Source organism: Barbus barbus (genome assembly GCF_936440315.1).
Source record: "Barbus barbus genome assembly, chromosome: 36".
Classification (NCBI taxonomy): Eukaryota; Metazoa; Chordata; class Actinopteri; order Cypriniformes; family Cyprinidae; genus Barbus; species Barbus barbus.
The window spans coordinates 25,911,119-25,936,786 of record NC_136714.1 but is presented as its reverse complement, the minus strand read 5'-3'; the positions used below and the strand labels follow the sequence as shown (position 1 = coordinate 25,936,786).

Genomic DNA, 25,668 nt, shown 5'->3' with positions numbered 1-25,668 from the left:
TATGTCTGATTTTCTGTTCTTTCTTTGCATAATTATCATACCTAATAATTATGGAATATTTTCGGCCAATTTCTGTCTTACCTTTCATTTCAAAGGTTTTGGAGAAAATTGTGCTGAATCAACTTCAATGTTTTCTGTCAAGTAATTGTATTTATGAGGTTTTTCAATCTGGTTTTAAGCCTGCTCACACACTGAGTCCGCCCTGTTGAGAGTGTTAAATGATATTTACCTCTCTACTGATTCCAGAGACTCTGTGGTTCTTATTCTTCTAGATTTATCGGCCGCTTTTGATACCGTAGACCACTCCTCACTATTATCTAGATTGGAGTCTTGGGTAGGTCTAAAAGCTAACGTCCTGAAATGGTTTCAGTCATACCTGTCTGACAGAAAGTTTTTAGTGAAGCTGGGTAATTTTACCTCTTCCCCTGCACCTCTGACCTGTGGCCTCCCACAAGGCTCTATTTTAGCTCCCTCTCTATTTTCTCTCTACATGCTACCTCTGGGCTCTATTCTGCGTAAACATGGCGTGTCTTTTCATTTCTACACAGATGATACTCAGTTCTATTTACCAATCAAAAGAAACAATTCCACTGCGATTACTTCTCTTCTGCAATGTCTAGAGGAGGTTAAATCATGGCTAGCCCAAAATTTCCTCTTCCTAAACGAAGACAAGACCGAAGTAATTGTTTTCGGTCCCAATGAGAACTCTCAGTGTATTAGCCCTGAGTTAGAAAGTTGATCTGTTTTTAGATCCTCACGGGTTCGGAACCTAGGAGTTGACCAGCATTTAAAATTTGATAAACATATCTCTTCTGTTATCGGATCCAGTTTTTATCAGCTTCGCTTACTGTCTAAAATGAAATATTTTCTCATTCCTAAAACTCTAGAAATGGCTGTTCACGCTTTTGTAACGTCTCGTCTAGATTACTGCAATTCTTTATACTGCGGTATATCGAAGTGTCAAATTGCACATCTTCAGCTTGTTCAAAATGCTGCGGCCAGACTTCTTTTAAAGTGTCGTAAACATGAACACATCACCCCAGTTCTTAAATCCTTACACTGGTTGCCGGTTTGTCAGAGAATAGACTTTAAAATTCTTCTCTTTGTATATAAATCCCTATACAACCTGTCTACCTCTCTGAACGTCTTCATCTCTACACTCCGTCCAGAAGCCTACGATCATCCCACCTCTCCCGGAAGGGCATGGAGTTATTACTCCAACTATAAGATTGCTGTAAATTATGAAGTGACTTTTCGGAGGCATTGCTTTCTACTTTTTCAGTAATTGGTCAATGTCTGGTCAATCCACGGATGTCTTTTTTTCTGGCATGTTCATGAGCATTGAGCTTTTAAATAAGAGAAATGTTTAAAAACAAATCAAACATTAAAAAAGTGCCTTTACAGCTCCTAAATTAGTAGGGTGTATGAATATTAATAAGGTCATCCAAACCTTGCATGGTAACCTTAGCATGTAACTTAAATATTTGTGTGACTAGATCATGACATTCAGACTTTAAATTAGTTGTCATGCCATAACACTTCATTAAAACATCACTTAATGTAATTAATATTGATTAGCAAATTCCCTTTGTGTATTTCAGTTTTTGTGTAAATTAAAATATGAACTTGAAAGTGCCAATCACATTAAATCACATTATCAACAAACTCTATATTACTATTTATCAAAATCAATTTACATTGGTATTACAATTGCATAAATAATGTTATGAAATGAAATTATTTTCTTATGTGAAACTAAAACCGGAAGCGATATATCTCAAGCAGAATAGAAACTTTCCTTCATTCCACTCGTTCAAACCAACTGATTCATATTTTTTATTTCTATTTTGGCCAGATTGTTAAAATTACACCACAAGCAAGACATCATTTTGGTTGTATAATTTATTAAATTTCAGTGTTCTTCTTTAAAATAAATATATGGTAAATAATAACAATAATAGGCTAATAAAGAAAAGTTAAAGCAAAGTTTTGTACAATCCAAACATATACAACAGAAAGCCCTGCTCACAGGAGTCCCTGGAGTGCATACATTCTTTACTAAACACACACACACACACACACACACACACACTCACACACACACACACACACTCAGTGGCAATGTGCTTCTATGACAATCTGATTCTTTAGTGAAGAATTAGGAAAGTACATTAATACTGTCAGCAGCCAGCGTGAATACATGAAGAAAAGGAAAGATGGATAATACAGAAGCATTTCATGATGAACCATGAAGAGGTCAATATCCACACACACACACACACACACACACACACACACTCAGATCTCATGTCACGTGTCCATTGCATTGCACTGCTAAAGTGAGTGTCATGTATAAACAGCAGCATATGGAGAGGTATGAGAAATGCAAAGAACCGGACATGCTCGTATACACATTCGCACGTGCCCGTGTAACGATAGCAACCATAATTCATAGTTCAAGTAGTGGGAGTGTCATTTTGTTCCCCGTATAAATTAATACTATGGTAAAATCAAACGGAAAAGTGTCACATGCAGATTCCTGCCTAAAAAAAACAACACTGAACGATGACGTAATCCTAAAACACATTCATTAACTCTGTCAATCAAACATCAAGCTCCACCCACTTCTGACTTCCTCAGCTCTGCTTGGGTAGCAGCGCAGTGGCCAATAGGAGCGCGGCAGCTGGTGAGCCAAAAGGAAAGCCAATAGAATATTAGGAGGCCTGCTCATTAGCAAAACGGCAGTTTAAGAGACTGGAATATAACCCAGTAGCCAATCAGAAAGCAGCGGTTGGATCCGATGAGCCAGTGGGAAGCGGGATCATTTTCTCTTTGACGTGCTCGGCCGCTTGGCCTGCCACAGGTAGCTGTGGATGGTGAGAGCGTCTACGCTGACCGACACGGACTTGGCAGGGATGACAGTGAACTGCTTGCGGTCGGAGCTGTATTTGTAGAGTCTGTCGATCATTTTGCGGCTGATGGCGCGTGGTCCCGTGCCTTTGAGCTTGACGATCTCCTCTGTTTCAGGGGAATATACGTACAGCGCCCTGAACTGACATCCACCGTCACGGAAAAGGATTATCAGGTGGTTGGATTCACACCGCTCGATTTCCTGTGGAATTATGGCAATGAGTTATTACATGCTCAAACATATACAGCTGTATATACAGATAAATATAAATGGAAGTAGGTGCTCAACAAATTTGTACATTTTTTACTTTGTTTGATATGCAATACTGCCTTGATAGTAAATTATCTATCTATCTATCTATCTATCTATCTATCTATCTATCTATCTATCTGTCTATCTATCTATCTATCTATCTATCTATCTATCTATCTATGCCAATAATACATTACATAGTAATGGTTAATACTGTATACAATTTTTTTCATCTAACAACATATTACATAGCAATGGTTCAGTGTATACTGCTTAAAAGTATGTAAAACATAAAAACAAAACAAATAATGCTATATAATAACAAATCGTGCAAATATACTATGCACAGTATACATAAAATGTATTGCATAAGTAGGGTCGTATGGTAGCATACAGGTTTGAACATCCTGAAAGTGTGCGGTCATAGAAACTGCACTCACCTCCAGAATAGCGTTCTTCTGGGCTTCATTGACTTTTCCCGCGAGACAGCAGTGAGCGATGGCATTCTGGATGATCGGTTTGTTGGACTTTGCACTAGGCTCCTTAAATAATCTGGGGCCTGTGGACAGAAAGGAAAAACACAAAGTGAGCTTGTTATTTTGGCTGAATAAATGCATAACAATTCAGTATTTACACATTCAAGAAGAGCTGTAAAATGTGTCTCACCACTGTATTCTGCTACAGATGTGACGGATGATGCCGTTGAGCCGTTGTCCCAGTCTCGTTCCATGTTCCTGCTCGCATTTCGGCTCAATATGGGAAAAGATTCCACAGATTCCCCCCTACAACACACACATTCATTAATTATGTGTTATTATAATCTGGTAAATGTAGATATGAGTTATGAGTTGCAGACAAATACATTAAAAAAAAATTAAACAAATATTATGAATTACAATACATTCAACAAAATACAGTATTTCATAAAAAAAAATTAAAAAATTAAAAAAACCTAAGTAAATTTAAAATTAACTAAGAAAAATACATAAAAAATAAATACACTAAAAATACATTAAAAATAAAATAATTTATAATAAATTGTTTTTAAAAAATAAATTAAAATACATAAAGTAGCTCTAAAGTAGCTAGTGTGTATCAGTCAACTCAAAGTGTGATGTGCTAAAATATAGAAATAATTGAAAAAAAGATTAAAAAAAATACAGTAAATATATTAATAAATAATTTAAAATTAAATAAAACAATGCATTAAATATCAATTAAAATAACGTACAAAATCAACATTTTGGCATAGACCTGTCCTGTTCCCACTCACCTGTGTGAACTGGCCCCTCCTGACGCCACACTGTCACCTTCAGTAGCAACAGAGGCCAATGAGAGAGAGGATCCAGAGGGAGCAGAACAGAGACTAACCGCTGGAGAGAGGAAGAGTGATGTTAAAATCAAATGCAGCATGTATAGCTGCACAAATTCAGGCTGGTCGAGTCAGAAATATGGCACATTAAAAGTAAAGCTTTCTCACGAGCAGAACAGGAAGATTCAGCACGATGCAGCGATTTAGGGCGGGCCCTCCTGTTACGTGGGCGTGGTTTGGTCCCACCCTGTTCCTCCAGAAGTTCTTGCTGCTTCCTGCGCAGGTACTCCTGTTTGATCAGCTCCCTACGAGACTTTTCTTCCTCTTTACGCACACGCTCTTCCTCAGCTTTTCGTCTGACACAAACACAAATGACATCAAATGTATCTGCAGCAGCCCTTCTACGGTATTTACTCACACAAAGACACACTGGATCCACAGTGACTGATACCTGGCTTCATCTCGCTTGAGCTCTGACTCCGCCTCCAGCTGCTGCTTACGTATTCGTGCCTCTTCGGCCTTACGCTGCTGTTTGAGGAGGAACGCCGCCCTCTTCTTAGCCAGCTCATCCTCTGCTTTCTGATCATCCTGCATACAGAAATGGAAAATTGAGACATTGGTTTTAATTTCAAATCATTAAAAAAAAAAACACAGCCAGGCAAGATGTGACAAGTAATAAGAGAAAATCATTTGCAATTCTGAAAAAAATCATTTACATTCACAGTTTTATACTGCAGTTTTTTTAATTAAAAAATTTATTTTACTATTGATGGTGCCTTTTAACATTATTATGGCAATAGCAAAATGGTAAAAGACATCAATATTCAATAAATAGTGTTTTATTTCTTAATAAAAATCAACAACCAAAAAAAACAGCAACAACTAAATAACCATAAATAACCCAAAAAAGAATAGAAATAAATCACATTAAACAACATTTCTAAGTATAATTAGAATACATTTCATAATGCAACACAATAACAAATAAATCATATTATAATAACAGATTTAAAAACTTTTGGTAACACTTTATTTTAGGGTTTCTTAACTAGTTGCTTATTAGCATGCATATTACTAGCATATTAGCCATTTATTAGTAGTAATTAAGCACATATTAATGCCTTATTCTACATCCCTAATCCTACCCAACACCTAAACTTAACAACTACCGCACTAACTATTAATAAGCAGCAAATTAGGAATTTATTGAGGGAAAAGTCGTAGTTAATAGTGAATAAGTGTTCCCTATTCTAAAGTGTTACCAAACTTTTAAATAATAATAGTAATAATAATAATAAAAATATATAATATTAACCCACTCTTCTTAGATATAATAATAATAATAATACATATAATAAAAATAAATCACATTAAAACATCTCTTCTTGGGGCTGAAACGCAATATATTAGAATAAATGTTTTTTTTACAATGCAATAAAAAACACACAGATATAATCATATTATAATATTAGATTTAAAAATATACAATAATAATAATAATAAATAATAATCATCATCTTTTGCGAAAATGCTCTGGTACCTTAAAGAAGAAGCCCAGTCCAGATTTCTGTTCCCCATCAGGTTCTGTGCTAGTTTCAGACGGTTCAGCCAGGTCAGATAGGTCCACTTCAATCAGCGGTGCTTTCGTTCTGTTTTCCTCGGACGAAACCGTAACATTTTCCTTTCCAGAGCCGCTGGACTCACTCCGCTCCCGGGTCGGATCGACAGGCGACGGTTCCACCAGGGGGAGTTCGGTTTGGGGCGAGTCGAGGCTGTCAGCGCGTCGGATTGCAGTGTCCTGCAGTTTGAACGTAGTATTGCGAATAATTCCTTTTGAGCCACGCCCACCCTCTTTAGCTCCGCCCTCTTCTTCATTCTCAGCCCGGGGGGCCCTGCCTCCCGGTGTCGGAGTGCTTGCTTTCGCTGCTGGGCGACTGTTTGCATCTTTGCTCAGTTTGAGGTCACTAGGTTTCGTCCGAGGCGTACGACTCGAGCTGAGCCTGGGAGGACGTTTGGTCATGGTGGAAAGGGTTTCCGTGAACTGCACAAAGAGGCCAGAATTAGTCTCAGGTTGCTCTGGCGGGTGTTCGTTTAAGGGCGGCACAGTGCTCGGTTTGGTTTCCTGCGGAGACTGGATGGTCTGTTTCATGAGCAAGTCCTGCTGGAGAGACAGTTGCATCATTTGCTGCTGTATCGCTCCTATTGCTTCGTTCAGGAGCTCAATGGAACGGCTACATTCGCCGAGATCTGGTTCTCCGCCCACATCATCCGAAGCCCTGCCCCCTCCTGTTACACTCAAACGATTGTCCTTATCCTCCTCTACCGGCGTTTCTTTACACTCCACGTCTTTTCCTTGGGCTTTCAGAACCTCAACGCATGAGTCATCCTTCGCAAGTGGTTTCTCTTTAAATGCTATTTCCGTTTTGAGTGGGTGTGGCAGTGTGTCGCTCCTCCCCTTTTTAACGACATGCAAGAACGCCGCTTTTCCCAGCTGCAGCCGTTGCCGAGCCGAAAGGTTCTCCATCTTCTTTTTGTGCATCTCAATAGTGCGCCGTTTCTCCTCCAGCTGCATGCGAAGGTGTACGAGTTCGGTAGCGAGACCAGGCCGGCCACCTGGCGTTCCCGGACTTGCATCCGAAGGGAATTGCACGCTTTCAGATCCATCAGGAGTGGTTGTCTGCGAGCTCCCGGTGCTGTAGCAACCATCGGGGAATCTGACTCTATGTCTACGGCGTTCTGCGAAACTCGTCATGCGGCCAGTGCCAGTCGACGTACTGCTGGCCTGCGACAACATGCTGGGGCAAGGACTCGCCCTTCCACTCGTGCCTTCCTTATCGTCCCGTTCGTGCAAGCAAACGTCCTCACGCAATTTCGCAGACTCCTCTTCCTCTCCGAGTCCCATGCATTTCCTCCCAGCATGCATCAGAACTGCTTTGGAAAGCTCTTGCTCTTGGACCTCTATATCATCATCTTCCTCAAACTCCGAATCCGAGGCGATGTCCTCCCAGGCTCCGAGCGGACTGTCCCGCACACACTCTGCGTCGTCGTGCAGGAAGAAGCTTCCGGGAGATTGTGATCGAGAGCTTGCTTGCTCTATGCTACCAATTGGTGTAAACGTCCGGTTAAGAGTGCATTCTGTGGGCGTATACACCCCCCGGCATCCCTGACTCCGCCCCTCTCCACTCTCCTCCCACTTACTAACCCCTGTTTTCTCCTTATTTGGTCGTAGAACCGCAGGTTGCAACGGTTCCATGAAGAAACTCTCGGGTCGGGTGTCTCTGGATGCAGATGCGCCCTCTGGGTTAACCATAGCCAGTAGCTCCTCCTCTTCCTCCTGGTTGTCATAGTGACGTGTCTGGGGGAGGGGCTGGCCGTTGATGCGGTGTCGTGGAGTGATGGAGATGACGTTGGAAGCTAAACTGTCCTTGCTTATGGATCGAGCCAAGCTGATATTATCGCCACATACACGTTCCCAATCCATCTCCATCTGAGAGATGGGCCTGAGAAAACAGAGATTTGAATGGGTTAGTTATTCATTCAAGGACAGGGCTATATAAATCGTAAACCTATAGGGATTTCACTATTTCCAAATAAAAGAAGAAAATTATATGAAATAAAGTAGCTTTTATTTGTATTTAATTTCCTACATTTACAAAAATAGACATTAAATAATTAAATAATTTTCATAGGATTTTATTTATATACTATTACACTATTTATTTTGAATGAGCAATTATTTTCATTTTAATTTCAGTTTAAGTTTTAGTAATTTTTGTATTGTGCTTTTTGTCATTTTTATTAGTTTTTTTCTATTTGGCTTCAATTTCAATTTCAAGGTTTAGATGGTATTTTTTTCTTTTCATCTTTCCTCTGTATAATGCATATTAAAGTTCATAAGTGCAGCTCTGCTTTGTTTACAGCGGAAACCAAGGAAACGTTTAAAGCGCCACCTGCTGGCAGAGAGTGAATCTGCGTCTCACTCAGCAGATATTTTTTATGTATACAGTAGTTTCACAAAACTGAAGTCAGACCATTCTGTTTTTGCTTAAAATTTTGAAATGATACAATCTAATTTAGATTAAAAACTGCTCATGTTGCATGTATGCAGAATCTTTGTTTGGATAATGATTAAAATGCAGTGGTTGCCTCTAATTTTAAATGGAAAGAACACAGACAAAGCCTTATTTTGTTTATATGAAGAGATTTATTTTATTTGTGTTACTTATTTTATTTGGAGCTTATTTTAAAATTTCAATTTAGTTTTGTTATTTACATTTACATTATATTTACATTTTGTTATTTGCCAGAGGCTTTTATCCAAAGCGACTTACAAATTAGGAGAATAGAAGCAATCAAAACCAACAAAAGAATATATTATTAGTATATTATTATAGTGTTATATTTCAATATTCACAAAGAAACGTGCTGCATTTTGACTTGAAAAGGACACATTTAATTTATAATTGGTCTTAAATCTCATTTTGTAAAAAATAAATAAATCGTGAATCGAATCGTGAGTGAATCGCTACATCCCTAGTTAAACTATAATTTTTTTTTTTAAAAGACGATTTTAATAGATTTAGTTAAAACATTTGACCTGACCCTAACCTTAGTTTCCGGTCTGTCCAGGCATACTGTGATCCAAGCATGAGTCCATCCATACGGGACAAAGAGTTTGACCTGTTCCTGAGCTCTGCTCACACAATGATAGAGAAAGATGAAAAATAGAGTGGCAACTGTTCAATTTAATAAATTTTATTGATTTAAATGCAATATGTGAATATTGCTGAAAGTTTGATTAGAAGATGTAGTGACCTGCATCCTCCTCCCCCTGAATGGGTTTCTGCGGTCTCTGCCGCAGTGGGAGGAGCGGGTGGGAGGGGCTTCTGTTTGTTCTGAAATGAAAAATCGTGTTTATAAAACGATCAATGTAATGCAAAATATGTACTGCAATGTGCAACAGATCATTAGGTACTTCAAACAGATTTACACAGACAAGGACTCCTCAGGGTGGAAGTAATACCGCATACAGCCATCAGGAGTGGCAGCTGTCGCCAGTGAGTCGGCTGAAGGAGAGGGAGTTAAGAAGCTTTGCTTGGTGGCATTGGATATGGGCACATGGGGGCGGGAACTCTTTGGCTGAAGAGACGCTCTCACTGTCAGATTGGAGCAATGGGTTGTCAATCACAACATTTTTAGATCGAAACAAAGTGTTCATCAGAAAAGCAGTGCGCTTTAAAGACTGGATTCTTACCATCTTTAATCTCTTGAAGGTCTCTTGGCTTTACGAAGTCCGGCTTCACTACTTCAAACCACCAAAAGAGCTCAGCAATGAAAACCATCACGTTATGCTGGAGGAACAAGAACAAGTCAAAGACTGTAATGCACAGAGATGTTTTAATTGTCCACTTTTTTGTAATTTCTATTATTCTCAAAGGTAATTAAATTTTTTTTTTACTATAATACAGTAAATATATACTGTACTAAAATAGAATTACTGTATTATTTAATTAAATTCTATTTTATTTGTTTTATCTGGGTAAATTAAAGACAGTACAACAAATATGACCATGATGTACAAATACTTTACAATTTAATTTGATTAATTAGATTAACAATCCATTTTATTTCATTTATTTATATACTATAACAGTATTGATATTTTGAATAAGCATTTATTTTATTTTCAGTTTTTGTTTTAGTTTAAATTTGAGTAAGTTTGGTATGTGCTTTTGCCCTTTTTTATTGTTTTATATTTCTATTTGGCTTTAATATGTTTTTATTTCAGTAATTTTAGTTTTACTTTTGGTTTATATGCAGAAAATATATACTAAAATAGAATCATTTTATTATTTAATTAAATGTTTATTTATTTTTATATCTTATTTATATTTGGCTTTAATTTATTAGTATTTCAGTTTTAGTACTTCAAATTCAATATTTATATTTGATTTTTTTTCAGCTTTGTTTCAATTAAAAAAAACAATTATTAATACTTTGTTTTAGATTATATACAGTAAATATATACTACAATACAATTCATTTATTTTTTAATGAAATCTTTCTTATTCTATTTTAATTAAAATATGCATATATTAAAGGCAGTACTACAAATATGATCATGATGTACAAATACTTTACATGGCAATTAGATTAATTGGATAAACAATTAAAAATATAAGTAATTTGTTTTTACTAAGCTTGGAGCAATGTATTATGGGACTGTTTTAGCTGAAGAATGCATGCAGTGCATTTGGTTTCTTAGAAGATAGCTATTTTATCTATACTTTTGTATTACTGGATGAAATATATTTCAGTACGAACCTTCAGCACAGGTGGGCCGTAGAGCAGATCTTCAGTATGCAGGTAAAAACACCTGTTCAGGTATTCGTTAGAAAACTCCCGGAGCAGATGGATGTTATACACACTGTCCGTCATAGACGGCACCTCCTTCAGACAAATATCTAACAGAAAAGACATTTATAATGTTACAAAGCATTTCTATTTCAAATGCATGCTACAAGAATCCTGATTTAAACTGTTGAGTTGAATTGATTGCAACATTTACATAAGAATGAATTGACATGTTTATTCTGCTCATTTGTGGCCCATTGTGTCTATATACCATCTAGCCTCATGTATTCAGGGCAGTAGAAGTGAATGACTGCTAGCAGAGCCACTCCATCACAAGCATCCTTCATCAGATCCTCCATCACAGCCAGGTGTGGGAACGGCCGGCCGGACAGGTGTTCTCTACGGTACCGTACCTGAGAGAGAGCAGGCAGGGACTTATAAAGAGTCTAACACAGATCAGACACACTCACACAGTCTCTCACATACTAAATCATACGCTCACTTTAAATATGACAGCTCACTCAAAAATGAAAATCCTGTCATCAATTAATCACCCTCATGTCACTCCACTTTTTGTTCATACTGTTCAAATAAAAAGACAAATCTTTTCCATACAATAAATGTGGATAGAATTTAAGACTACTGAGCTCCAAAAATGACAAAGAAGCATCGCAAAATAAGTCTATACAACTTAATAATAATAAACATTACTTAATCTTAAAGCACAATATTCCAAGTCTTCGGATGCCATATGATAAATGTGTGGAACAGACTGAAATGAAATTTGTTTTTGTGATTATTTACTGAACAATCTGCCCAAGCTCTTAATCATTTTTGCATGCTTACAATACATACAGATGACAGGACTTTCATTTCCAGAGGAACAAATGAAAATTAGTTTCATGCAAAATTACCTCCATATGTGTTCTTATGTGGCAAAGAATTTCTCTCAAAGTATGGTTAACATTTTGTGTGTGTGTGTGTATATATATATATATATATATATATATATATATATATATATATATATATATATATATATATATATATATCTATCTATCTACAGTGGATATAAAAAATCTACACACCCCTATTAAAATGCCAGGTTTCTGTGGTGTAAAAAAAATGAGACCAAGATAAATAATTTCAGAACATTTTCAACCTTTAATGTAAACTATAACCTATACAACTAAATTAAAAAACAAACTGAAATCTTTTAGGAAAGTTGGAGTAAAAATAAAAAACTAAAATAATGTGGTTGCATAAGTGTGCAAACCCTTAAACTAAAACTTTGTTGAAGCACCTTTTGATTTTATTACACTACTCAGTCTTTTTGGGTATGAGTCTATCAGCATGGCACATCTTGATTTTTAGCAATATTTGCCCACTCTTCTTTGCAAAAATGCTCCAAATCTGTCAGACTGCGAGGGCATCTCCTGTGTACAGCCCTCTTCAGATCACCCCACAGATTTTCAATCGGATTCAGATCTGGGCTCTGGCTGGGCCATTCCAAAACTTTATAATCTTCTGGTGAAGCCATTCTTTTGTTGATTTGGATGTATGCTTTGGGTTGTTATCGTGCTGAAAGATTAAGTTCCTCTTCATCTTCAGCTTTCTAGCAGAAGCCTGAAAGTTTTGTGCCAGTATTGACTGGTATTTGAAACTGTTCATAACTCCCTCCACCTTGACTAAGTCCCCAGTTCCAGCTGAAGACAAACAGCCCCAAAGCGTGATGCTGCCACCACCATGCTTCACTGTGGGTATGGTGATGTGCAGTGTTGTTTTTGTTCAACCTTGGTTTCATCAGACCATAACACATTTTCCCACATGCTTTTGGGAGACTTATAATGTGTTTTTGCAAAATCTTGGATGTTTTCTTGCCACCCTACCCCATAGCCTTCCTGTAGCTCAAATAGTAGAGCATGGCACTAGCAACGCCAAGGTCATGGGTTCGATTCCCAGGGAAAAGCAAGAGCTAATTTAAAAAAAAAAAAAACTGTAACTTGAGTGCAATGTAAGTCGCTTTGGATAAAAGCGTCTGCTAAATGCATAAATGTAAATGTAAATAGCCCACACACATGAAGAATATGGGAGATTGTTGTCATATGTACTACACAGCCAGTACTTGCCGGAAATTCCTGCAGCTCCTTTAATGTTGCTGTAGGCCTCTTGGCAGCCTCCCTGACCAGTTTTCTTCTCATCTTGTCATCAATTTTGGAGGGACATCCGGTGCTTGGAAATGTCACTGTTGCGCCATATTTTCTCCACTTGATGATGACTGTCTTCACTGTGTTCCACTGTATATCTGATGCCTTGGAAATTCTTTTGTACACTTCTCCTGACTGATACCTTTTAACAATGAGATCCCTCTGATGCTTTGGAAGCTCTCTGCGGACCATGGCTTTTGCTGTAAGATGCAAGTTGCAACTAAGAAAATGTCAGGAAAAACCCACTAGAACAGCTACATTTTATTTGGGTTTAATCAGAGGAACTTTGTTTAAATGATGGCAGGGCAAGTGTGAACCGCCTCTTATTTAACATGAGTTTGAATGTGATTGCATAATTCTGAACACAGCCACATCCTTAGTTATAAGAGGGTGTGCACACTTATGCAACCACATTATTTTATTTTTACTCCACCTTTCCTAAAAGATTTCAGTTTGTTTTTTAATTTAGTTTTACAGGTTATAGTTTACATTAAAGGTGGAAAAAGTTCTGAAATTATTTATCTTGGTCTCATTTCTTTTTTCAGCACAGAAACCTGGCATTTTAACAGGGGTGTGTAGACTTTTTTATATCCACTGTATGTATGTATGCATGTACACTGAACAAAATTATAAACGCAACACTTTAGTTTTTGCCCCCATATTTCATGAGCTGAACTCAAAGATCTAAGACATTTTCTATGTACACAAAAGGTCTATTTCTCTCAAATATTGTTCACAAATCTGTCTAAAGCACGATTCGGACAGTAATTGTTTCTCAGGGGGACGCAAGTGATTTTCACCATATACTGGGGGTAGTTGGTGATTTAATTGCCATCCGAATCCAGGACGTCTGTGTTTTTCTCTCACCACCCCCGTAAAAATCCCTGGCCGAATTACCTACTGTTTTTTGACAAACACCAAAGTCGTGTGGTAATTTAATTGCCGTCCGAATCCACATATCTGAGTTTACGAGAAGAAATCGACTCAAAATTCAGCGTTTAAATCCTTTTTGAACGCTCCCAAACACCGTATGGTAACTGTTGTACTTCTGTGTAATTTGCATAGCTATATATTTATTTTTTAAATGCTGGAAAGTATTTAAAAGAACAATACTTCATAACTGCTCCACCACAACGAGAGAGCAGAAAGAGAAGAAAAGCACGTAAAGACTTGAAGTGGGTCTTTATTATGGCAGCAGCAGCATTTTGCAGCAATTGTATGCAATACAATTTTAAATACAACTATAGCGCGTATTTTCCTATTTTTAAACAGGAAATTTAAATAAATCAAATAATAAATAGGATTATACATTATTAAATATGCTTGGAATAATAGGAATACATTTTACATAAGTATTTTTAAAATACATTTTACACAATAATAAGAATAAATTTGTAAATAAAATTTTATTTACAGCACACAATCATGTGACTGGCCACGTGAGCAGCACGTTCTCTGGTTCGCAGGATCACAGAACTCGCTCCTCCACTGTGAATAAATCGCCATCCGAATCCATGAGTTTTATCACTGAGGTGATATGTAAATTAATTTTTACAGACGTCCATATGAGAAACAATTACCGCCTGAATCGGGCTTAAATCTGTGTTAGTGAGCACTTCTCCTTTGCCGAGATAATCCATCCACCTCACAGGTGTGGCATATCAAGATGCTGATTAGACAGCATGATTATTGTACAGGTGTGCCTTAGACTGGCCACAATAAAAGGCCACTCTAAAATGTGCAGTTTTACTGTATTGGGGGGGGGTCGGAAAACCAGTCAGTATCTGGTGTGACCACTATTTTCCTCACGCAGTGCAACACATCTCCTTCTCATAGAGTTGATCAGGTTGTCCACTCCTCTTCAATGGCTGTGCGAAGTTGCTGGATATTGGCAGGAACTGGAACACGATGTCGTATACGCCAATCCAGAGCATCCCAAACATGCTCAATGGGTGACATGTCCAGTGAGTATGCTGGCCATGCAAGAACTGGGATGTTTTCAGCTTCCAGGAATTGTGTACAGATCCTTACAACATGGGGCTGTGCATTATCATGCTGCAACATGAGGTGATGGTCGTGGATGAATGGCACAACATTGGGCCTCAGGATCTCGTCACGGTATCTCTGTGCATTCAAAATGCCATCAATAAAATGCACGTGTGTTCGTTGTCCATAACATACGCCTGCCATAACCCCACCGCCATCATGGGCCACTCGATCCGCAACGTTGACATCAGCAAACCGCTCACCCACACGACGCCATACACGCTGTCTGCCATCTGCCCTGTACAGTGAAAACCGGGATTCATCCGTGAAGAGAACACCTCTCCAAAGTGCCAGGCACCATCGAATGTGAGCATTTGCCCATTCAAGTCGGTTACGACGACGAACTGCAGTCGAGACCCCGATGAGGACGAAGAGCATGTAGATGAGCTTCCCTGAGACGGTTTCTGACAGTTTGTGCAGAAATTCTTTGGTTATGCAAACCAATTGTTGCAGCAGCTGTCCGGGTGGCTGGTCTCAGGTGAACTTGGAGGTGAAGATGCTGGATGTGGAGGTCCTGGGCTGGTGTGGTTACATGTGGTCTGCGGTTGTGAGGCCGGTTGGATGTACTGCCAAATTCTCTGAAACGCCTTTGGAGATGGCTTATGGTAGAGAAATGAACATTCAATTCACGGGCAACAGCTCTGGTGGACATTCCTGCAGTCAGCAGGCCAATTGCACGCTCCCTCAAAACTTGCGACATCTGTGGTATTGTGCTGTGTGTGATAAAACTACACATTTTAGAGTGGCCTTTTATTGTGGCCAGCCTAAGGCACACCTGTGCAATAACCATGCTGTCTAATCAGCATCTTGATATGCCACACTTGTGAGGTGGATGGATTATTTCGGCAAAGGAGAAGTGCTCACTAACACAGATTTAGACAGATTTGTGAACAATATTTGAGAGAAATAGGCCTTTTGTGTACATAGAAAAAGTCTTAGATCTTTGGGTTCAGCTCATGAAAAATGGGGGCAAAAACAAAAGTGTTGCGTTTATTATTTTGTTCAGTGTATATTATATATATAAAAAATGACACACAAAAAATGTTAACCATTCACACACATATATACACACAAAACAGTTTTAGTTTAACTTCAGTTATACAGGTGCATCTCAAAAAATTATAATATCGTGAAAAAGTTCTTTTTTTTATTGTAACATTTCAAAAAGTGAAACTTTCATATATTCTAGATTCATTACATGTAAAGTAAAACATTTCAAAAGTTTTTTTGTTTTAATTTTGACGATTAGAGCTTACAGCTCATGAAAGTAAAAAATCTAGTATCTCAAAATATTCGATTATTTCCTAAGGTCAATCAAAAAAAAGGATTTGCAAAATAGAAAAGTTCAAGTTCTTTAAAGTATGTTCATTTATGCACTCAATGTGGCTCTGCTGAGGCACTATTGAGCCTTCAGCTCGTCTGTATTGTTGGATCAACTGTTTCTCATCTTTCTCTTGAAAATATCCCATAGATTCCATACGGGGTTCAGGTCAGGCATGACTGGCCAGTCAAGCACAGTAATATCACGGTCAACAAACCACTTGGAAGTGGTTTTGGCTCTGTGTGCAGGTGCTAAAGTCCTGCTGGAAAAGGAAATCAGCATCTCCATAAAGCTTGTTAGCAGATGGAAGCATAAAGTGCTCCAAAATCCCCTGGTAGACGGCTCAATTGACTTTGGACTTGATAAAACACAATGGGCCAACACCAGCAGACGTCACGGCAGCCCAAATCATCACTGACTTCGGAAACTTCACACTGGACTTCAAGCAGCTTGGATTCTGTGCCTCTCCAGTCTTCCTCCAGACTCCAGATCTTGATTTCCAAATGAAATGCAAAATGTACTTTTATCTGAAAAGAGGACATTGGACCAACTGAGCAACAGTCCAGTTCATTTTCTCCTTAGCCCAGGTAAGACGCTTCTGACGTTGTTTCTGGTTCAGAAGTGGCTTGGTAGCCCTTTTCCTGAAGACGTCTGAGCGTGGTGACTCTTGATGCACTGACTCCAGCTTAAGTCCACTCCTTGTGAAGCTCTCCCAAGTGTTTGAATCAGCTTTGCTTGACAGTATTCTCAAGCTTGCGGTCATCACTGTTGCTTGTGCACCTTTTCCTACCCAAATTCTTCCTTCCAGTCAACTTTGCATTTAATATGCTTTGATACAGCACTCTGTGAACTACCACCCCTTTCAGTAATGACCCTCTGTGACTTACCCTCTTTGTGGAGGGCGTCAATGTTCGTCTTCTGGATCATTGCCAAGTCAGCAGTGTTCCCCATTATTGTGGTTTCAAAGAACAAGAGATACCCAGAATTTATACTGTAGAGATGGTCATTAACTGAAACTCAAATGTAAATATTCTAATATTTTGAGATACTAGATTTTTGACTTTCATCAGCTGTAAGCTCTAATCATCAAAATTAAAAAAAAAAACTTTTGAAATTTTTTACTTTACATGTAATGAATCTAGAATATATGAAAGTTTCACTTTTTGAAACAAGTTACAATAAAAAAAAACTCACAATATTCAAATTTTTTGAGATGCAGCTGTATGTATATAAACTAAAACTGAAGTTAAACTAAAACCATGCCAAAAAAACTTTGTTTAAACATTAAAGGAAATAAAAAACACTTTAACTTGAAATAAAAATAACTACAACTAAAATAAAAACAGTAAAAACTACTTGCAGTACATATATAAAACAAATAAAAACTGCTATAAAATGACAACAAAATTGCTAAAATTTAAAAGAAAATATAAAAATAAAAACTGAATAATCATAAGTTATAACAGTATCTCACTTAACACAAATAATAATACAAATTTGTAAATTTAAATTAAATTTTTATAATCTACCATAATAAATTATATATAATTATATAAAAATTGAGTAAATATAAATTAGTTGATTTTATATTATAAAAATGTGAGTTCAAACATATACTGTATATGTCATTAAAATTAGTACTGTTAAAATGTGTATAATTATTACATATAAATGAAATCTTATAAATAAAATAAGGTAAATATATAAAATTGTATATAATAATATAGAATTTTAGAATGATTGGATGTGGGGATGCATGAAAAGACAGATGGATGCATGGAAGAGTGAAGTATTGAAGAGTGTGTGTTAGATGTCTGCTAGTCGATTTGAGACCTGAAAGGACTCCGATCTGCATCAGGTTTTTGTTTGTAATTACTAAAAAAAAAAAAAATAAAACACAGGGTTTGGGTCCGTATGCTTATGTGAGAGAGCACGAGTACTGTACCACACGAGAGAATTCCGCCGGCTCCAGCATGCAATGGGCCAAAGCGTTCATGAGATCAGGCTGAGACAGACAGAGACAAAACGAGAGAGAGAGAGAGAGAGAGAGAGAGAGAGAGAGATGGACAGACGGGTGAACGCATGAGATGCACAATGACACACTCACACAACATCTAATCACGCTTTTCCCGCAGCGTGACGTGACGGACGCAGGGGGCGCTGTGGCACTTACAGGCACGAGCTTCCAGTACCATTTTGAGGGAGACTATCCGACAGGAAGGGGCGGGATGAGAGAGACAAACAGGAAGATCATAAAGGTTAAACGTCGAGCAGAGAAAGAGGTGGAGGGAGAAGAGAACGATCAGATCTAAATGAATCCAATCTGATCAAGAACAGGGTTAAACCGTGTAGTAAAATACACAGCGAGTGATTCAGCCAATCGACAAGGAGAACACAGGCCTGCATGCTAACACTCTGGGTGCTGCTCTACTATCAGACGGTTTCGAGACTCGTGATTGGTCAGACCTTCTGATGGCACGGCGAATCCATCAGCGGCTGTTTCATCTTGAGTTCCTTCTCGGAGAGTTCTCTCGTCTTCAGAATCACCTGCAGCACACACACACACACACACACACACACACACACACACACACACACACACACACACACACAGAGAGATCAGCGTACTTTCAAACTCTAATAAAATTTGATATACTATGAAAAAACACTCAAAACACTGGAACTTTTGTTCAAACTGAACAGCAAAAATGATGATGATATGACGTGACCTATTAGATGTCTTACCAAAACAGTCCACTTTATTTGTGAGGATGAATCATTAAAAGATTAATTTTTGTCTTGTGACATAATTCAGAAGTTTTGGTTCAATTGATACTCTTATATAGTTAAACGTCCAATCTTTTAGTTTAAAGATATTAGTTGCTACTTACTGACACTTCCAATAAGTTTAAGGAATATATCTTCATTTTTTTATTTTATTTAGTTTGGTCATTTTTATCCACAAACAAATGTTTTTGGACTCACTTCCTACTCTTTCACATCTTTTGATTGAGGTAGGCCACTTCTCAAATCTCAAACAAATGTGAAACAATATTCAATACAACAATATAAATTATTTTTTACTCCTACAGAGTTTTTTTTATATCATTGAGATACTATTATAGTTTTTATTCATATTTTGAATCAGTTTTTTTTTTGTTTCATTTTAATTTTAGTTAAAATTTTAATAAATTCTTTTGTGTTTTTGACATGTTTTGTAGTTTCTGTTTTTTTATGTCTATTTCTTATACATTGTTATTTCTGTTAGGGGACATTAAATACATTTATAATGCTACAGATTTTTTATTTTGAATAAACTGTTCATTTGGACTTTCTATCCATCAAAATAATCATAATGCTTTTCACACCATTTTAACATTGAAACTTAAAAACACCTTTATAAATAATTTCTAAATCTTTAGTAGATGATCTTCACAAAGAGTTTGTACAGCATAATTTCTGTTTCTTTAATCTCTTAAAGGTACAGTAGCAAAATAACATTTATTTCTAAGGCTCAGAGAGAGGATGAAAATGACAGTGAAAAACAAAATTATAACATGCTCGGTGCAAGAAACCTTGACTAACATTATATTTGAATTTAAATGTCCTGATTAAAGGAATGAAACCTTGCTGACCTTGTTAATCCAGAACAGCATGGCGTCCTCTATGTCGAAGGGAAGCTCTTTAGAGGCGCAGAAGGTGGAGAAGCGCTTGACACTCGCCACGACTCTCTCTATAGCCATCATCTCCACCGTATACGCCATCATCAGAGCGTCTATCAGCGGGATATGCGAACTCTACACACACACAAACAATACAACTGAACACAGGATTCTGCATATGAATAACTATATTCACAATAATACCATACATCACAGTACATACTGTACACTGCCTACTATTAAACATAGTATGTGAAACAAGGCAGAATGCAATCATTTCAAACAGTAGCATGCTGGGAAGCAGTGTTGTTATATTGTTAACTAAAACTTTTATTAGTAATTGAAACAAAGCTAAAATAAGCTAAAATAAAAATATTAGATGTATAAAAATGTAAACCAAAAATTTAAATGGTGCCTTGGGAAATGACTAAAATAAATGTTTAATTTAAAGTATTAAAATTACTTAAAACTAAAACATAAATAAAAATGAAATTAGAAACAAATTATAAAAATAACAAAAGCACAAAATTATGAAAACAAACAAAAATAAAAAATATAACATATTATATAACAAATTTAACATATTAATAAATAATAGTATATAAATAATACTAAAATAATACTGCTGGGAAGTTACAAATCTGGAAGTCATAACTGTGTTGTAATGTGTGTTTCAGTGATTTTGATCAGAATAAATGTAAATAGAGTAAAATAAAAAATATATGCAATAAAAAAAAATGTAATACTATAACAATACTTATTTACAGTAGTTAATTATAACAGTATATTTTAATATATACATATTTTCTAACAATATTCAATATATTTTTTAAATAATTTATTACATTATATAAAAATATATTAACAATAGTTAATATTGCTAAACATTATAACATTTACCATTCCTGTTACTTTGACATCACATAACCTCACTACGTGTATCTTAAATCAGGGATTGGCATCTCATCAAATTTTTGTCAATCTGATCAAATGATGACACACATGGCTCTGAGTCACGCTGCAGGAACAGTGTGTGTGTCTGTCAGAGAACCAGCTGCTGTACACACAGTAGAAGAAAGGAAAGAAGAACAGAGTGCACTGCCTGCGCTTAATAATGGGAGACGAGTCTGTGTGTCTCATCCAGAAACACACTCTAATCAAGTACATAAACACAGACGGCGCCTCACTGTGGACCAAACAAACCTCCCTGCTCAAGAGGGTCATTTGATTGCTTTTGAGACATGTTTTTACTCAGTTAGCTGCCAACTTTCTCAGCAAAATCTGGAGTTAATAAAATGTCATATTTCTTTCTTAGTCCTAGAACTACAAGAGAGTAAATGATGTGCAGTCATGTGGTGATGTTCATGGCTGCTCATCTGAATGGAAACTAAGAGAGACTGTGTTTGGGTTAGGGATGCTCCAATCAGGATTTTTGCACCCGATACAGAGTACCGATTTCTTGTCATGGTGATTGGCTGATACAATGCCGATTCTGATGAAACCCAAGGCAGAGATGGGCAGACTTGACTTGACCTGAAATTACTCCAGACTTGACTCGAGGAAAAGGACTTGTGAATATTTTAAAAGCAACTTGAGTCTTTTATCCTTAAATACTTCTATAAGTGCATCCGCACCCCGGCATCCATACGGACCGCGAGTCGTAACAGCAGCACCATTTTAAGGGAGCACTTAAGTGAGTGGATCACATAACAAGCGCTCAGTGTCGTTTATGGTATATATATATATAGAGGCTAGGTTGGAATTTAAACTTTGAAACTTATCTTTCTTTTCTGCTCAAGATGAGAACGTTTTGATCAACCAATGTTAGAGAGAGGACTAAATAAATAGAAACATTTAAACTCCAATATGGAGAAGTCTGGTGTAACTCATAAGGTTTAATGCGGTCCAGTTTAAGACTGAAGAGGAAAAAAGAAATTGAAACATTTAAACTACTGAAAGAACAAAACGGTGTAGTTTGATCCCGGTTATTCACGGGCGCTGCGGATAATCTGCGGGTCGGGTAATAAAAAAATGCATTCTGATTATTTGCGGGTGGATAAAATAAATCATAAATTATGCAATATTAACTACATTTTTTTTTTTTCATTAGGCAGACGGATTTCATTTGTGTGTGTGTGCGCTCGCCTGATCGTTGCAGTGACAGAAACGGTGACATTCCAGATAAAGTTTAAAAGGAGTAAAGCCTCTGTTAATGCTATTGAGCAGGCTAATATGGCCAAAGATATTTTGTTTTACAAATAAATATTCATAGAGTGGCGCGATCAGCTCCTGTGCCCGTGGAGCCGTAAAGCCTGGGCTCCGCAGACGTGTGCAGTGATGCGCAGATCAGCTCTAAGGTCACTGTTAAAAAATTAACCATCCATTCATCATATCATCATGCAAAACATACACGACATATAACAAATTTTTCATTGTTTCTCGAAACATCATATCATTTCCACACCGGCGATGACTGCAGCATATGTCCCCACACATCATATACGTCGTCAAGCATTGACGTCATCAAATTGCGATCGGTTCTTGAGATCGGCCAAATGTATGAGTACCGATTGAGTCATAAAGTGTGATTATCGGCCGATATCAATCTCTGGCCGATCAATCGGAGCATCCCTAGTTTGGGTGCATGTTGGCCCATTAGAGAAACACTATGGATGTTTCCACTGGCCTACAAACACACACACACACACACACTTGTCTGGCTGCAGCGCCCCATCACCCCAGCAGGTTTTGAACAGATGGTCCTACAGTGCCTGAGTTCTGTCCTCAGATACACCTCTCCAAATCTCTCTCTCTCACACACACAAAACAGAGCGCAACAGTGACTGCTCACTTTCAGCAGCCTTGGTTTAGGAAGTATCTTTCTCATCAATTTTCTCTACAGAAATTGTTTTCTTAGTTTTAGGGTTTCTTTAAGCATGTCTATATAGCCTTTTTTAATATAAAATGTAATTTTAGTTAGACACACTGTAAGCTCGGCACGGTCTTCAGGTAAGAAGTCAAAGGTGGAAATCGCACCATCTTAATGGGGGTGGATGAGAGGTCGTCGTGGGAGACGGGCGTGTCGTCTGCTTCTTTGACATATATCCCACGGCGTACGAGCGTCTGGATGACGGCCTGATGGGAGCTGAGCGCAGACGCCTGGTCACCCTTCAGCAGCAGCCCGCACACCCTGCAGTACAGCTCCGAGGTCAGCAGCAGCGACAGCACCGGAGGCTTGATGTGCTCCACGCAGTACTGATCTGTGTAGAACGGGTCACGCAGGTCCACCGGGATGTGCTCTGACACACACAGAAAGAGAGAGTTATAAAAAACACAAAAACTACACACAAATACAGAATTAAAGTACAACAGCCTGATACAACTAGTATAACTCTACTGATTTGTTATACATGTATGTGTGTTTTTATATATATATATATATATATATATATATATATATATATATATATATATATATATATATATATATATATATATACACTCTGTCACGACACAGGCTGGGAGACACAAAGGTATGTGGTCAAACAAGGGAATTTATTTGAAAGAGACTGAGGAGTAACCAGGAGGAATGAGAGGTGAGTGAAGCACAACGTGACAAGGTCCTCATGGCTTAGCTTGCAGTGACTGACTGTGATCTCTTGCAGGAGTCCGGGGAGCGGTGGAGAACAGGAACGGTGGAGGTAAGGAAACACACAGGTAAGTACAAAGGGGTCAGGCTTGGTTCAGGTATATGAACGGTAGACCGGACTAGGAAGGAGTGTGGAGAGTGTGCATATATAGTGGAGCTTGATTAGCTGCAGCAGGTGCGGGGAATCAGAACGCAGGTGATTGTGATCTTGTAAACGTGGGTGCTGATGACTGTGGTGAATGAAACTCTCTGACATTACCCCCTCTCCCAGGGGCAGCTCCCGATGCCCTCACACGACGACGGGGACGGCCACGGCCTCTGGGTGCGGGACGATTGGGGTGGTTTCGATGGAACTCCTCCAGGAGTAAGGGGTCCAGGATATCGTCCCGGGCCACCCAGGAACTTTCCTCCGGTCCGTATCCCTCCCAGTCCACCAGGTACTCGAGCCGGGCACCCCGTCACCGTGAGTCCAGAATGTCACGGACCTGATAGACTGCGGCCTCTTCCAACACCTCTGGGGGAGGAGGTGTGTCCGGTACGGTGTGTCCTGTGGTGGAAGGGGAAAAGGGTTTCAGGAGTGACACATGGAAAGTGGGATGGATTCTGTACCTTGATGGGAGTTGGAGCTGGTACGTGACTTCGTTGACCTGCCCCTGTATTGGAAAGGGACCCATGTAGTGGGGACTCAGCTTCTTGCATGGCAGGCGGAGGCAGAGGTCCCGGGTCGATAGCCAGACCCAATCGCCTGGCTGGTATTAAGGGGGGTCTGACCGACGGACGTCTGCGAAGAACTTGTGCCTCCGCACTGCACGCTGGAGGTGGATGTGCGCCGAGTCCCATACCCTCTCGCTCTCTCGGAACCAGTAGTCCACAGCTGGAACCTCAGAGGGCTCTTCCATCCAGGGGAAGAGCGGGGGCTGGTAACCGAGTATGCATTGAAATGGAGTAAGGCCGGTGGTGGATTATTGGAGGGAGTTCTGGGCATACTCGGCCCAGGGGAGGAATCGGCTGACAGAAAGGTAACGACCGAGCTCCTGGATCTTACGCTCAGTCTGGCCATTTGTCTGGGGATGGTATCCGGAACATAAGCTGACTGTCACACCTAGGAGCTGAAAGAAGGCCTTCCATACCCGTGAAATGAACTGGGGACCCCGGTCTGACACAATGTCCTCGGGCAGACCGTAATTCCAGAACACATGGTGAAAGAGACTCTCTGCTGTCTCGAGTGCCGTGGGTAGGCCTTTTAGGGGGATTCATTAGCAGGCCTTGGAGAAACGGTCCACTACCACAAGCACGCATGTGTGTCCCTCATAATTGGGAAGGTCTGTGACAAAGTCTACCCCGATGTGTGACCAGGGTCTTTGGGGACCAGGCAGGGGAACCAGATTGCCAGCTGGAAGATGGCGGGGGGACTTAGATATGGCACAGACTGAGCAGCTGCGGACATACCTGATGACATCCTCGGCCATACTGGGCCACCAGTACCGAGCTTGTAGGAGCGAGAGGGTTCGCTGGCTGCCTGGATGGCCAGAGCCCGGTACTTCGTGAACTGAGCCCAGAAGGGTTACTCGCTGGGAAGATGGAACATAGGTCCTCCCTTCTGGGCCTCCCTGCGGAGCTGGCTCGGTGCGGGTGGCGTCACGAATGCGTTCGGTGACTTCCCATTGGATGGGGCTGACAATGAGGGCTGGAGGGAGAATGGGTTCAGATTCTAGGGGCTGATAGGGAGCATGAAATCGGGAGAGTGCATCGGCCTTAGGGTTTTGGCTTCTGGGACGGTAGGTGATGGAAAAAGGGAAACGTGTGAAGAACAGAGCCCAGTGGGCTTGACGGGGATTGAGGCGTTTTGCATCTCTGAAGAACTGAAGATTCTTGTGGTCGGTTATGACGGTGAACGAAGATGACTCTCCCTCCAGCCAGTGACGCCACTCCTGCAGAGCTAACTTGATGGCCA

General features: G+C 39.0%; 1 protein-coding gene across 1 annotated transcript in view; it reads right to left on the bottom strand.

Annotated features, from left to right (window-relative positions):
- Nucleotides 1-1,891: 1,891 nt before the first annotated feature.
- LOC306856283 (calmodulin-regulated spectrin-associated protein 1-B-like) overlaps nucleotides 1,892-25,668 on the bottom strand; it is a 31,569-nt gene continuing 7,792 nt past the window's right edge. The window contains exons 3-19 of the mRNA XM_079395460.1: nucleotides 23,102-23,364; nucleotides 20,039-20,200; nucleotides 18,870-18,950; nucleotides 18,349-18,408; nucleotides 11,101-11,242; nucleotides 10,800-10,939; nucleotides 9,730-9,826; nucleotides 9,466-9,631; nucleotides 9,291-9,370; nucleotides 9,084-9,168; nucleotides 6,016-7,975; nucleotides 4,927-5,063; nucleotides 4,644-4,831; nucleotides 4,437-4,536; nucleotides 3,830-3,945; nucleotides 3,604-3,722; nucleotides 1,892-3,112 (exon numbers count right to left, since the gene is read on the bottom strand). Of these exons, the coding sequence (XP_079251586.1) occupies nucleotides 2,822-3,112; nucleotides 3,604-3,722; nucleotides 3,830-3,945; nucleotides 4,437-4,536; nucleotides 4,644-4,831; nucleotides 4,927-5,063; nucleotides 6,016-7,975; nucleotides 9,084-9,168; nucleotides 9,291-9,370; nucleotides 9,466-9,631; nucleotides 9,730-9,826; nucleotides 10,800-10,939; nucleotides 11,101-11,242; nucleotides 18,349-18,408; nucleotides 18,870-18,950; nucleotides 20,039-20,200; nucleotides 23,102-23,364 (4,187 nt within the window). The 3' untranslated portion in view covers nucleotides 1,892-2,821. The remainder of the gene's footprint in view (nucleotides 3,113-3,603; nucleotides 3,723-3,829; nucleotides 3,946-4,436; nucleotides 4,537-4,643; nucleotides 4,832-4,926; nucleotides 5,064-6,015; nucleotides 7,976-9,083; nucleotides 9,169-9,290; nucleotides 9,371-9,465; nucleotides 9,632-9,729; nucleotides 9,827-10,799; nucleotides 10,940-11,100; nucleotides 11,243-18,348; nucleotides 18,409-18,869; nucleotides 18,951-20,038; nucleotides 20,201-23,101; nucleotides 23,365-25,668) is intronic.